At 39.8% G+C, this 15568-nt stretch overlaps 1 protein-coding gene across 1 annotated transcript in view; it reads left to right on the top strand.

The window, feature by feature from the left end:
• The first annotated feature begins 211 nt into the window (after positions 1-211).
• The window catches only part of GDA (guanine deaminase), a 74203-nt gene continuing 58846 nt past the window's right edge, over positions 212-15568 (top strand). The window contains exon 1 of the mRNA XM_004677571.2: positions 212-505. Within this exon, the coding sequence (XP_004677628.1) occupies positions 383-505 (123 nt within the window). The 5' untranslated portion in view covers positions 212-382. The remainder of the gene's footprint in view (positions 506-15568) is intronic.

Raw genomic sequence — 15568 nt, 5'->3', positions numbered from 1 at the left:
CTCTAGCTCTTTCCTTTATCTCCTGCCCCCTGGGTGGGTGACTCAGCTACCACGGATTAAAGGAACTGCAACGTGAGCGGAGATTTGGCAAACTCAAAGAGTTAACACATCAAAAACTAACGCAGGGGAGGAGAGAAAGACCACACCTCACTGGAGTGCGGAGCTTACTCCCAGGAGAAAAATCCTATTGGCATCAGGAGGCCACGAGCCGGCCCCTGGGCGCGGCCTGCAGGGGGCAGGCGATTGCCGGGGGAAGCGGGGGCAGGACGAGACCAGAGCGGTGCCCGCTTGCAGCCACCGGCAGCTGCAGGGAACCCAGCCACGTCTCCGCCCGGTGTGCCCTCCTCGGCTCGCGGACCCCCCGTTGCGCTCGGCCGCTGATATGTGTGCTGCTCGGATGCCGCCCCTGGCGCACATCTTCCGAGGGACTTTCGTCCACTCCACCTGGACCTGCCCCATGGAGGTGCTGCGGGATCACCTTCTCGGCGTGAGCGACAGCGGCAAAGTAAGCGGGCGCGGGGTCTAGCTCACCCCGACGGGCGGGCGGACAGGTGGAAGAGTCGGCCACCGTGCGTGGCTGAGCGGGCGCCGTGGCTCCGGAGTTGAACTTGAGTGTCTGGCTCCTGGAAACGAGACAGCACTGGCGCTAGGTTCGTGGGCCGGCCAGGGAGTAACGTGTTCCCAGAACCCAGAGTAGTGGAGTACGCACACTCACGACTGGTTCGACAGTCGTCCAGGCAGTTGTGGAAGGGGGAAGGCGGTAGCGACAGGCGAGACTCGGCTCCCTCCCTCTTCTGCAATTCTTGAGAGATCGTTAATAAATCAGGACTTTTCCTCATTCATCTTTGTATCTCCGATGTCTGGCACAGTGCCTGGCACAACAGGAGCTCCGTAAATTTGGTTCAATTTGTTGAGAAAAATAACAGAGGAGGAGATATTTGATCGATGTTGTTTAACCCCTTTCAACACATAGAACAAGCAAAGAACTGATTTCATTCACCTGATTATTCAATAGGGAAAATAGACTAATGTTTCAGACAAAATAACTTGTAATACTAGTAGGGATAATCCAAGAGAAATTATTCTCTCCTAACCGATCTTCCACGCCCATAGCCACTTACATCAAGGCAAGCCGCACCGTCTGAAGGTTCAAAATGTCTTCTATCAGTGTATTTTCTATACTTCCTTCCCAGAATCAGGATTTCTACAAAGGACATGGGTGACTTGATATCTAATAGTCGCTGTTCTAGTGGTAACTGCATCAACAGTAGTCTGGCTAGTTGAATAAGTGAAAATCTTTCTGCTTTGAGAATGAAAAATAAAGACAGGGATGGGATATTTTTGAGCTGCTCCCCAACTACCAGTTTGGTTAGTAAAAGTATTTGTGACTTGTCAGCTTGACAATACTATTCCTGACTAGAGAAGCTTCCGAGTCAGTGACAGTTTTGAATCGTGACTTACATTTGCGGATAACTCAGCCTTGTTTTCTTATAGTGCTTAAAAAAATATTCCCTCTGTGCATATTCAGAGAACCTACTGTTGTTTCCAAGGTGATCGGATTCTCAGAGCTCTCCCAAATGGGGAGACTCCAGTATACCCTGAGACTAATGAATCATTGTTCTGTGTTACTGACCTTTAAGTCTCAGGGAATCCTTAGGCTTGGGCAAGACCCCAAAAGCACAGGAACAGAGATTACTAAACTGGGGAAAGAGAGGTGTTTGCCTATTGACAAAAAGCTGTTCACTCTTATTTTTTTTTAACTTATTTCTCATTCAAAAAATAATTTAATTAGTGGAGTGTTAGGCAGGGCAGTGGCTTGGAGAACTGCCTTTAACCAGGGAAAAGGATTGAGATAAAGAAAGGAAGCATTTTATCTAAAATATTACCTTTTCTGGAGATTGTATAGAAGCAAAATAAGACTGTCCTAAATGTGCAATTAATTAGCACTTGATTCAGGGTGTATTCCCAGCTAAGGAACATACCAAGGGTTATAAATTTAGAAAACACGCTGTTCCCCCATAAGAGACAATTATCTATCTAATAATTGTTCATTGCTCCCTCCTTGGTGAGGGTAGCTAATTCCACATCTCCTTTTCCACAATATATGTAATTTATATTTATAAATTTATATATATGTATATATTATTTCTTCCATTTTGAAAGTGGGATTCTATTACATTTAGTGGATACAATTTTTATATACTTTGCATTTTTAAATACAATTTATTTTAAAATTCCAAATTTCTAAAAAGAAAATTACATCCCCATAAATATGCTGAATTACCATGATCTTCCAATTTTTACTGAGCTCCTAAAACTGTTCTCAAATCTTAGAAACCAGAAACTTCTCTACAGGTGCCCAAGATGCTGGTTCTTGGGCATCATCCTTAGTGAATCTGAATCCTTAGACCGGAGTGGAGTGGCCCTGGCAGTGTAATTCCAAAAAGGCCCCCAGAGATTGGCCCATGGGTGTACGAGGCAGCCAGTGTGTTGGTTGTGTGGATGGAGCCAGTTGTGCAAACTCAAGAAGTGCACTTCTCCATCAAGCCCAAATTGGGGTAGCATCCTCTGTCCTATTCCTTTTCCCTTCTAGACTTTACTCTTCATTTCATTTAGACGTGGAGGCTGGTCATGACTACCTTAACTCATCAACTAAAACTTATTCAAAATTAGATTAATTAAAATTGTTTCTAGTCAACATTTTAGTCTTGGGCATTTTGAATTCAGCGTTAGTTTTTCAATTCAGGTGACGTGTAGCTTTTTAATTTTTATTGTTTTAAAGATTTATTTATTTATGCATACAAGAGCTGAGGTATAGGCCAGAGGTGTAGAAATGGAGGAGGGAGGATAAAATGATTCACCAGAGACAGAGTGGGGAGCAGAACAGGCTGACTGAAATGCACCGCTAAGGGGAACAGTGGGTGAGGCAGGAGAGGTCTGCTGAACCATGTGGGTGACCTCCCTGGCCAGAGATTAAACTGCTGCAGTGGCTGTAGATAGCTTCATAGTGCTGAGACTTAACCCTTTGTGCCACCAGGGAGGGCTGGCATGTGGCTTTGTAAAAGAAAGACTCCAAATAATTCATTTGCAGATATGTACTTAATCTTGAGACGTTGTGTGCTCTAACATTACTAAATATCTACATCTTTCTATATCAAGAGAGTCAGGTTGACTTTCAAGATACATAAAGATGCCTTGGAGCTTTTAATGCCTTGACCTAGGAGTAAGAGCAAGGAGGAGAATCATTTTCGAGGTAGTGCCTTGGTGTGACAGGAGCAAGTCCAATGGAGAAACTGAGTTCAACTCAGGTCCCCACCATTTACTTGTTCTGAGACCAGGAACAAGACACTCACCCTCTCTGAGCCTCAGTTTCCTCATTTATAGAATCAGGTTTCCTTTTGCTAAGTATTAAATGAGATAATATATAAAAACATGTGGCACATAGTGGCTACTTAACACGTACAATGTTCCCTTCCTTCTCTTGCCCCTAGCAAATCCTTAACCTCTCAGTCACTGCAACATGGGTGCATATTTATATATGGTGGCACCCAGGCCAGCCACCAGTGAAGTTACCTTCTGAGATGAACTGGGTGAAAAGGGTGGGACATGACCTGAACATGAACAATGCAACCTCACTGCACATGATCATGTCATGACACTTCTGGAAGACAAGGATGTAACTGGAAAGAAAGATCTAAAAAGCATTTCCAGACAGCTTCAAGAGGGCATTTTCAGTACTTCTTTAAGTCATTACCGAGGATATCATTTTCAGTACCGCATTTAGTCATCACTTTGCCTTTATTTCCACTTACAGAAGGGGAAGTTGAGTCTTGAGAAATGCCAGAGACAGTGCTATAAATGCATTTCAAATTAACGTGGATCAAAGTCCAAGCTATGTTCATTATAATAGGACTGAGACATAGTTGCTGACCGCAAAGAAGGTGCACTTTAGCAAGGGAGCTAAGATGCGTCCCTTTAGGTTTTGAACCTAAAACTTGCTTGTTGTTTAAAATATACTAATGATGAATAAAACATTCAATTTCTGCCCTACCCTCATGAAATTGATAATCTAGTGATACATTAACAGAATCTGTTTGGACTTAGCAGAATTTGAACTGATCTAGGGGTGGAGAGTTTTCCTGAGTATAAAATGACCTTTAATTGTGCCCCAAAAGATAAGAAATTAACTAGGGGAGACAGTCAGGATGGAAGGCAGGGACAGACACTCTGGATAAGATAATAGTTTGTGCAAAGGTCCTCAGGTAGAAAAAGTCAGGGTTTTTAGAGCAAAAAGTCCTAGAAGGATGATTAGGGTAAGGCAGGAGAGTCATTGTAACCTATCAATTAAGACAGGAACTCTTTTATTTATTTTTATTTTCTTACATCATTGTTCATTTTGTACAATATTTTATTTCTCCCCCAGGTGTTGCCCCATATTTCTCCCACCAGCAGAGCGCCCATGCACCATAGTCCTTTGTGCTCTTCCCTCCTCTTTTTACTCCCTTCCCCTCCCCCCTTCCTTGCTGTGTACCTCAGATCTATAGTTTGCCAAGACAGGAACTCTTGAAAGTGCCTCTGTCACTTAACACTTGTGAATTTGGTCAAATTATTTAACATTTCCATTTCCATGATTCCTCATGTATAAAATAACGATTAGAGTCTACTTCAAAGAATTGTTGAAGCAAAGAATTAATCTTTGAATATATTGCATGTAGCCCATGTCCAATAAGCATCAGTAGTTATGATCAGGAATGGAGATAGAGAGAGGTGTACAGAATAGGTATGTCAATTTGACTGGATTGGACAATAGGAAAAGAAAGATGTTTATAAATGTATTAAATAATATGGTGGGATACTAATGGTGACAAGGAAGCTGAAATTGAGTAGGACATTATAGAACACACAGGACTTGAGCATGCAGGAAACTAATAGCCGTGGTGAAGGGAATGAGTCAATATTCAATTCCCAAGGATTGGAAGAGTTGAAGGAGCAAAAGTTGTATTCTCCTGAGAGTGTATCATCTTGCTTTGCGAGTTCTCACAGTCTGAATCACAGTGGTCCTGTATCATCCTTTCCTTCTGCTCAGGAGAGTAAAGACCTATCTTTCTGCCAAACTCTGGACCTCAGAATGTGCTCTCATGAAGAGGAAATTTGGCTTAAGTATCCCTTATGACTGCCAAGTCAGAGATTGACTTTCATCAGCAACACGTGTTCCTGCCCAAGTATCACATTATTATCTTGTAAATCCCCATTTTCTGGAAGACAGATGGCTTTGTTCAAAGTGCCTATGCGGACAAGAGCCCCACTCAATAGCCAGAACTTTTTCTTCCCATTAACATATCTTCAATTTAATCAGAATGCGATGTACCAGGCTCCACATATATCATGGGGTAAAGTTACTTATAGTAATCATATTCCTCTTTGCCAGATGTGTGTTTTAAAGCTTCCTGGTAGCTCGTAGTGACCAGTGAGAACATTCTGGCAAGCAGTAAATCAACCCAGAGGCCTATGGGGAGTATTTTTTTTCCCCAATAAATAGACACTGATGTGGAAAGAGATATCCTCCCTTTTTTGGATACTGTCATCTGAGAAATAGAGTTACAGCTGACATTGTTTGAGACTATGAGGAAAAAATTGAAAGGATTTCAGAGGTACCAAGCAAGTTCCTTTCTGAACATCACTACATGTATACATAAATTTTGTCATTGAATAGTTAACTATTCAACTGCTACTACTGTAAGGCCTCTTTTATAAAGCAGACATCTCTATTGACTACACCTCTGTTAACTGTAGCCGAGCATGCCTCTAACCACTACCTTGCTTTTCCCCAAAGTACCATGATTTTTCAAAGGACAGTAGAATCCTTCTCCTTTTCTTATTTCTAAATTATTGTTGCCCAATAAGACACCAATTATGGTGTCTTTTCAGCCCCGTTTATTAGTAGTCAAGCCTACCATTTCTCCTCTGAGAGTCTTCTGAGCATACCCTTTCTATTGCCGTTGGCCTGCCCCAGACCTCCATTGTCTCTTACCTAAGATATTATAGGAAACTCTTAATTGTTTTTCTTTCCATGTTATAATATTTTTTCCCACATTTCTGACAGTACTTGCTTGGAAATTGGAGTAGTATTATGTTTCTCCTCTTTTTTCTTTTAAGATATATTTATTTATTTAGACATACAGAATTGGGGTACAGTCCAGAGGTGCTAGGGTGGTTAGATTCTTCGTGAGAGACAAAGTGAGGAGCAGAATATGCCTATTCGATATGCCTATCAATGAAGTACACTGCTGAGAGGAGTAGCAGGCTAGACAGAAGAGGTCTGTTGCACCATGTGGGTCACTTATGGGGCTGGAGATCAAACTCACACTGAAGTGGCTGCACTAGCTTGGAGAGCTGTGTCCTAACCTGTTGCGCCACCAGGCAAAAACAAATTATTTTCTTTTTAATAGTAATCTGTGGCTCTCTAAGTGCCTCTGAGGTCCAACTGTCCCTGTAAGTCATAATAGTTGCAAAATTATTTGGACCTAACCGGTTTTCCAATACTTCCTCTTGCTCCATCCTTCCCCTTGGCAAATGGGAGGAGGATTACTATGACTGATTTAAACTAGGATGTGTCCATAGTCCATCCCTGCAGATTTTTCATTATTTCCCAGCACATCACTTCCTTTTATGCCTCCACTTTGTTGGGGCCAATCTCTCAGTCCAGATTCATTCTGTTTTTTTCAGACCCCAATTTCCACTTCAGTTTTGTCAAAACAAGATTGTGCGCTTCCCTCAAGATTCACTTCTGATATCTCTTCATCCCCAAGATCCCCCTCACCATCACCCCCCAGGTGAAATAAATTACTCCTTGTCCTCCCGTAAAATTTTGCAAATATATGTTCAAACTAGTGTTTCCTTGATTAAGAGGACAACTTCTGAAGTTAGAATATGTGAATTCAAATCCCAACTCTGTCACTTACCTGAACAAATTTTCTAACATATCCGAGCCTCATTTGTACAATGTGGTATAATTCCTTGAAGGAGTTCTGTGGTGGATGAGTTAATGTGTATGAGCACTTAACACAGTAATTTCTCAGTAAACACTGGCCATTGTTAATATTTTTCTCTCCCCAAAATAATTTATTTTTTTGCCTTTGATTATACTTAGTCTTATAGAATGTTTTCACTCACTGAATTGATTTGAAGTTCTTTGACAAATGCAAGGTGAACTGGAAGGAAGATAGCATTTATTAAGTCATATTACATGTCAGACACTCTGCCAAGTACATCAACAATCCTGACATGAGACAGCATTGTAATTATCACCTGCATCATCATCCTGCTTTACAAATAAGGAAATGGAGGTGCAGAGAGTTATGAGTTGACGGTAGTCACAGTAGATAGCAAAGTTAAGATTCACACCCTTCTATGCCTTCCAATTCCCAAGGTCTGTGTGCTTTTTAGGGGGTCCTTCTCCTTCTTGACATGAAGATGACTGAAACTATTGTCCTTAAAGTCCCTCAACATTGTCTTAATTATTTTCACACAAAGTAGGTTGATAGTAAAGTGTTTTGTTTTGTTTTTTTTTTTTAAGATTTATTTATGATACAGAACTGGGGTACAGGCCAGAGGTGCAGGGATGGTGAAAGGATTCACCACACACACAGAGCGGGGAGCAAAACAGGCAGATAGATGAAGTATACTGCTGAGGGGAGCAGCGGGCGGGTCAGGACAGGTCTGCCACGCCATGTGGATCACCTCTGGGGCTGGCGGGAATCGAACTCATGCTGAAGTGGCTTTAACTTTGTACTGCTGTGCTTTAACCTGCTGCACCACCAGGGAGGGCCTGATAGTAAAGTGTTTTGAACTTGATCTATAAAACCAAATCATTCATGTGTGATTTGTAGAGACATTGTTAATTCCAGAGATTTTTTTTTTAAATTTACTTATTTATTTTTAAATTTATTTTTTTTACTTATTTTTTTTTAAATTTACTTATTTATTTATTTACTTATGCATACAACTGGGGTGTAATCCAGAGGTATAAGTGGTGGGAGAGTTCACCAGAGACAGAGTGGGGAACATTGGCGAGTGGGGAGCAGAACAGGCAGATCTACTGAAATACATTGCTGATGGGGAGCAACAGGTGAGACAGTGGAGTCTGCTGACCCATGTGGGTCAGCTCCCTGTCCCAGGATTGAACTTGAACTGCAGTGGCTGGCAATAGCTTCATAGTGCTGAGACTTAACTCCCCAGAGAGATTTTTGAAAGCTTGATATGACTTACTTTTTGAGGCCCCAGGGCGACACTGTGGGGCCTGGCTGGAGTTGCCCCACTGGTTGTGTAAAGTTGTTTATGAATTCGCAGAATTTTTTGGCAGTCCTGAGTGGTTTGATGCTAAAACTATAAGGCAGTGTATCTGTGGTGTATCTGACCTTGACTGACTTCCCTGGAGGTTTTCAAAGATGCAGAAATGTCCGGTTTTATCTCTTGCAAGTCAATGTTAGGCCTATTCCCTTCACAGGCATTGATCTTATTACTTATAGATAAAGACTAAGTGCACTTCCCTTACTTGGGAGAGGAACACTATTAATCTGTACTGAAAGCAGTTGCTCCAAAGGAACACATCTATTCTTGCTGCAGATTCAGACCAGAATTTCTCCTAGATAGACAGCATATCTTATAATTGTGCTTTAACAATTTCTGCTCATAGGTTTGCCTTCCATTCACACCTTTGACTTGATCTGAAGATGTGACAAAAATGGTCAATAGAACTATTTGATTAGTCTGAGATTGTGCTGTGAAGCAGGCCACTGGGAGTAATCCAAGTACTCAGAGTTTAGCCATTTGAAATGACTTGGAGATTGATTTCAGAATATAAGCAGAATGATTGAACCACATGACCCCCTTCCAAGAATGGTCCTTTCCAGTGAGTTTTTGTGAGCACCAATAGGCAGGACCCTGAATAGTTCTTGTGGACAGAAGCCTAGAGTGTAAATGACTTGTGACACCAGTAAATGCAAACTACTTGCCTTGTTTGGTAACACAGTTTTGTGAACATTGAGGAGCCTCTTGGATCATTTCAAATCCATTTCAGTAGTGAGACTCTTAGGTGTTCAGCTATTTGTCATCCACTTTGTGTTCAAGCCCATTCTTTAAGACAGACTCACATCAAGTACCTTCTCCAAAATATTTTTACTATTTTTTATGTTAGAGTGATCTCTCCAGCCTATTAATATAATATCTCTTGTACTGTCCATTCTTTTTATAGAGTATTTATCCATATTTGCGGACCAAGTATCTTATTGGTATGTATTTTTATTCCAATTGGTTATAAATTCCTATTCATATTACTTTAAAAAAATAAGCAAAAGTATTAGTTACTTCTTAGTAAGCCCAGGAGATTGCAAATAGTATGGAGATTGGTAAATATTAAAAGACTTGAGTGATCTTAAAAAAAATTATAGAAACTTATGTACAGTTCGTTTGCCTTAGAAGATATAATACCGCAGTAACTTAATCTTATTTCAAGAGTGATTTTTATTATACAAACTATATTGTGTAGAGTTGGGTATATGGAGGATTTTACTTTCCACATTCTAGCCATCTTTATTTTTTTATTTGCTTTAATAATTTAACATAAAATTCACCATCTTTTAAAAGATTTATTTATTTATGCATACAGAACTGGGGTACAGGCCAGAGGTGCAGGGGTGAGAGGATTCACCAGAGACAGAGTGGGGAGCAGAACAGGCTGACTGACGAAGTGCACTGCTGAGGGGAGCAGCACAGTTGTACAATTTGGTGGTGTTATTATATTCGCAATGGTATCAATTATCCCCACTATCAAGTTCTAGAAGACAGAACTTTGGTCACCCCAAAGTTAACAAAGAACATATTTTGGTCACTCTCTGTTGAGGTTCCCTTTGGTCATCCAACTGCAGATGTCAGTTGTGTTGGCTTGCAGATCTGGAGCTTGGGGAAGACATCTGAGTGGGAACTATAAAACACGGAATTAACCCTGAGAAGAGAACATGTGTGTGTGTGTGTGTGTGTGTGTGTGTGTGTGACCTCTTCCAAATCTTCCTTTATCCCACAGCAACCACTGATTTTTTCTTTTCCCTTCTTTTTTAAATGGGGGAACAAAGAGTTTATTAGATAACCAAGTTGAGGTTTTGAACCCAGAAAATAGCCCAATAGATTTTACTCTTAGAGAGCTATTCTCCACTCATTTATTCTGTCTCTATACATTTGTCTATTGTGATATTTCATATTAATGAACACATGTAAGTGACATTTTGCACCTGATTTTTCTACTTAACATAATGTTTTCAGGGTTTTTCATGTGATTTGTATCAAAACTCCATTTTTATGGCCGAGTAATAATCCATTACATCCATATACTCCATTTTGTTTCCCCATTCATTTGTAGTTGGGCAGTTGAATTGTGTCCACTTTTGCCTATGACAAACAGTACTGCTAAGAATATTTGTATGCTAGTTGGAATTAATTTGTTTTCCAAAAAATTTTCATACCCCTCTATTGCTTAACTAAGGACTAAATCTAGGTCTGTTCTTACTATTGCCCAGTCTTTTATATTGTTTATGCCTTTGTGTGTTTCTGAAACTACTCCAGCTTTTTTGGTCACAGGCAGAGTTAAGCCTTGGCTCCTTTATGACATTGTTTCCAAGTCTTATAAGTAATAGTCTTACTTATAACTCTTATCTCCTGGGTCTCCTCCAATAACCTAACCTTGAAGGCAACAACAGTGACTTCACTACTTTCATGTTCACTACCCTTCGCCTGTGGTAGACACTCATAGAAATGCTGGTTGGAAAATGGTGCTTGAATATTTTTACCACAAGAAAACTAGGTTGGAAAAGTTCATTTTAGAAGTAAGCAAAATGTACAGCCAACTAAAAATATCTCCTATGGCCAATTGCTTGAATAAGAACTCTGGGTGTTTCTAATCTGGATGCTTGGTACAATGAATTTGGCCACTGGGAACTGTAATTAGTTTCATGTCCTACAGAATAATTAAGAACCCTGGAAGAGTAGGTTTTAATTGGAACTCTGAGACCTCATAAAGTTCTCAAATTCCTTTAACTTGAACTATGTTAAGAATCTGGAATAATGTAGATTATATAGGCTGCTTACTCCCTTTGGTTTTATATTGTGGTTTGTTAAGTGTTCACTTCTTCACAAAATGGAAATTTATTGAAATGCTTCATGTAAATTGCCACTTACAATTTACAGTCCTAGAACATGGTAGACCCTCCATAAACAATGATTCTTATTTTCCATTGCCTGTCATTCATAATGCTTTACTGTGTACTTTAGCACAAAATTGGTGTTTGATAGGTGCTTTGGAATGAAGGGATGGATAGAATGGCAACTATGCTCTGTATACTGTTCCTTTTGATGCACAGATACTCCTGATGGCATAGTTAACCAACATTGTCAGATTATAGAGACAGTACCAAAGAGAGTACAAGCACAGGAAGTTATGGGTACTTGTGGTTGTTACCTGTCTACAAATATCTGAATAAATGCCAAAACATTGGCAAATATATATGTGCCAGAGCTTCATTGCAACCTTCTTAATAAAATTTAACTATCCTATTGTAGAAATACAAGTTACTATCTCGGTGTCCCTAGAAATCTTGGCATTCATCAGTATGTTTGTTTTCAATTGTTGATTGTTAGTGAATTTCTTTACATTTCATTAAAATCAGACAGGTAAACTTTCCATGTTGAACATAGTATAGTACATACAGATGTTTATTTGTAATGTTGTGTACTTGAAAACTGTATTTTTAAACCAATGATACTGCAATAAAAAAAAAGCAACAACAAAGATCAGGGAAGGAATAATTTTTCCACAAGGTTGAGATTCTTTGAAATTTAAACAAATAAGACCAGGTAGACACTAGAATTAGAAGGCTTCTGTACTCAGCAATGCAATTTGGTCCTAGGGGAACATTTTTGGGCTCTGCTTCCTTTAAGATAATTGAAAAAACTCACCCCCTCACTCACTCCTTTCCTTGGGGTGGATGACTATACAAGAAAAATTTAATCAGCTTAGAAAGACAACATATAAGTGACTCATATCAAGAAGGAAAACTACAACCATTATATGTATGAATGGAGGCCTATACAATCATTCATTGATTTTTGTTTCTCTGTCTGGATAGTCAAGTAGGAAGGAGGAGAAAAACAAGAAGCCTCTGCTCGATTTAGCCCAGTTGCAATTAGAATAAGGAAAACTATGTAATCTGAACAGGATTAGATGCTTCAAAAATGCCGAGTCATTGGGCAGATAGAATAGGTGGGCAAATAATAAGAGGAAAAGACATGGAGAGGAGACAATTATGATTAAGTACAAACAAACCAGTTCACCCTTTTTGGTGTCTTTGGACTTCCAAGTCTTTTTGTCTGCACTGTGAATGCCATTCATCCTTCCCTACATACACTTTATCTGTGACCTCTTACAAATCTTCTGGATTATTCCAGTGTTCACTGATTTCTCTGGAATTTTCCCACCTCTATCGATAACGCCATTTGGCTTTTAGAAATATTCCACCATGAATTCTCAGTTTCTTGTATGCATGTAAAGTAAATGTTCTTGAAAGCCAAGGATTATTTTTTTATGCACTTAGCCGAATCCCTAGCAGTTTCTTGGGTATATGATATAAATTTAAGCAGCATATATTACCTAGATTTATTAGTTGAAATACTGTATTGTTGGCCATGACAAAAATTAGGCCAAGAAGTACATTGTAAGCAGCTTCCTCCAAATTATGGCATTTCTCCTCCTAGCCTTTGCAGGCAATGATTTGATTGACATGTATCCCGCTTCAGGCCCGTGATGTGCATAGGTATGGCTTTCAAGGATGCATCAGGAAGGTATTTATAACATTGTAGAGGTGTATGTTTGATTGGAAATTGCACATTGGTGCACCATCATTAACTGGCCTGTGAATCCAGCAGGCCTGTCAGCATCAGGCAATAGTGCAATTCTAGTTCTTGTATTTGTACTAACTCTCACAAAGTAGTTGAAAACAACCAAAATGTAGTATTTTAATAAAATGTCACAGTGCTCTTCAGAAGTTGTTGAGCAAGTAAAGATGTTTTACTAACAAAGCAATTTCTTTTTATTAGCACTACTATTGCTATAAGCAGGAATTACCTGGCTCCTAGCCTATTTTCTAGGCATATCACCTGTAGAGCAAATGGCTCAGAGAGCAAAGGGGTGGGTAAGATAATGATTATTTCTGATAAATGTAAGTGACTTTATAGCACTTTATGGGCCAAGCACTACTCTGGACTTTTACATACACTCATTAATTAACTAATTAATTACAGTAACTCTGAGTTCAGGACCATTTTCTCTTCATTTTGGAAGTTAAGAAGATGAGTCATCAATGGCTTGAGCCTTGTACAATGTCGTTTAGTTGGCAATTGATGTAGTTAGGATTTAAGTACATGGTTTGATTCTAAAATCTTTGTTTTTTTTTTAATAACAGTTTATTTTTACACCATTTTGTAAAATCTTAGCTTTTAACATCTCTACTATGGTATAAATTACATGCTGTACTGGTACTCAAATGTTTGTTGGGTAGATGTTATAGGCAACACTCTCTGATACAATTTTTTTTTTTAAGATTTATTTATTTTTTTTTTTTTTAAGAATTATTTATTCATGCATACAGAACTGGGGTACAGGCCAGAGATGTGGAGGGTGAGAGGCTTCACCAGAGACAGAGTGGGGAGCAGAACAGGCAGATCGACGAGGTACACTGCTGAGGGGAGCAGCGGGTGGGTCAGGAGAGGTCTGCCACACCATGTGGTCACCTCCGGGGCAGGCGGGAATCGAACTCATGTGGAAGTGGCTTTAGATTCTCAGTGCTGTGCTTTAACCCGCTGCGCCACCAGGGAGGGCCTTAAGATTTATTTATGTATACAGAACTGAGGTGTAGGCAGGAGGAGCAAGGGCAGTGAAAGGATTCACCAGAGACAGAGCGGGGAGGAGAACAGGCAGAGTGACTAAAATACACTGCTGAGAGAAGCAATGAGCGGGTCAGGAGAGATCTGCCACGCAGTGTGGGTTATTTCCTTAGCCCCGGATCTAACTTGTGCTTAAGCAGCAGAGGGGCGCTTTGTATTGCTGTACTTTAACCTGTTGTGTCACCAGGCCCCTCTGTTACAAATTTTGTTTGCTTTGACTATTTGTTTTGTCAAAGATGACTCCTCAGGCATTCTGCACGTTGTCAGTAAGGCACATAAAGCTTTTGTGTGACCTTTCCAAGGTCATGTTGTTAATTTTTAATGAATTTTTAAAATAACACTGTTAGATGGTTACAAATCAGAGCTTCAGAACCAGGCAGGTAGGTATTGGCTTTGGGGTGGAGAAAAGTAAGCTAGTATCAGTGTGCTTCTAGCATCTTCACACTGCAGAGGGATTTGCAAGGCCAAAATCTTGGCTTGTTCTGAATTTCTATGTTAGTTTTAGGAGTTGAGTTTGTTCAACTAAGCAATCATATGTTGGCTATGTTTAATCCAATTTAGAGCCAGAGCAAACAGAGCATAGACAAGAAGGGAGAGAGTATCAAGTTACATGGGATATTTCTTGTTGGACTCAGGATTTAATTTTTAAATCCACACTTTTGGAATGGAGCCATGATTAGACTTGACTTAGCTGCTGTAAGTGTACGGTTTCTGTACATGTTCATATTGAAAGTAGGTTGTGTAAGTCAAATCTTTGTGTAACTGTCCTGAAGTGACTTTCTTAAAGTGGTCCCCAATAGTATGTCTCAAGTATTTGGGTGTTCTGTTTGGCAGGAAAAGAAAAATTAAAATGTTGTCACTTAACCCTATCTGTAGTCAATATGATTTTAAAAAGAAAGAAAAAAATAGTCTAGTGAGCTCCATTAGAATTTTAAATTTTAAAACATTTGGTTTTCTAGGGGAAGTGAGAAATGCTTTGTAATTAATGTGACAGGAAACACTGAAACAAAGATGTTTTCAATTTCACTATATATGATAGAAAAAATAGCATTTAGACACATACTCTTCAGCTTTGAAAGCCGTAACACATACTCTTCAGCTGTGAAAGCTGTAAAGGTCTCCAGAATCTGAGCCTTCAGGAGGACACGCTGTGTTCTAGGTAGCTATTTCACAGTGGCCAACTTGGAGGAAGAAAGATGAAGTGTATATTAAACAGGGAATATGACACTAAATCCCATTCTCTGATTTACTATAAAAAGTGTAAGAAAATTGGATCAGTCCAGCAAGTTTGACTAATGAATGCTGTGCTTATGAAAATAGATAATTACCCCTGAGTTCTTGGAATCAACCAACTGCAGTAGCTTTGGGGTTCAGGGTTCTGGTGGTATGTATACATACTAATTTTATTTTTTAGAGATTTTTTTTTTAAGATTTATTTATTTATTCATCTAGAACTGGGGTACTGGCCAGAGATGCGGAGGGTGAGAGGATTCACCAGAGACAGAGTGGGAAGCAGAACAGGCAGATCAAGGAAGTACACTGCTGAGGGGAGCAGTGGGCGGGTCAGGAGAGGTCTGCC

The sequence above is a fragment of the Condylura cristata genome, unplaced genomic scaffold, assembly GCF_000260355.1.
Source record: "Condylura cristata isolate star-nosed mole 26May11 unplaced genomic scaffold, ConCri1.0 scaffold00006, whole genome shotgun sequence".
Taxonomy (NCBI): Eukaryota; Metazoa; Chordata; class Mammalia; order Eulipotyphla; family Talpidae; genus Condylura; species Condylura cristata.
The sequence above is the reverse complement of the archived record's forward strand: the minus strand, read 5'-3'. Positions and strand labels throughout refer to the sequence as shown.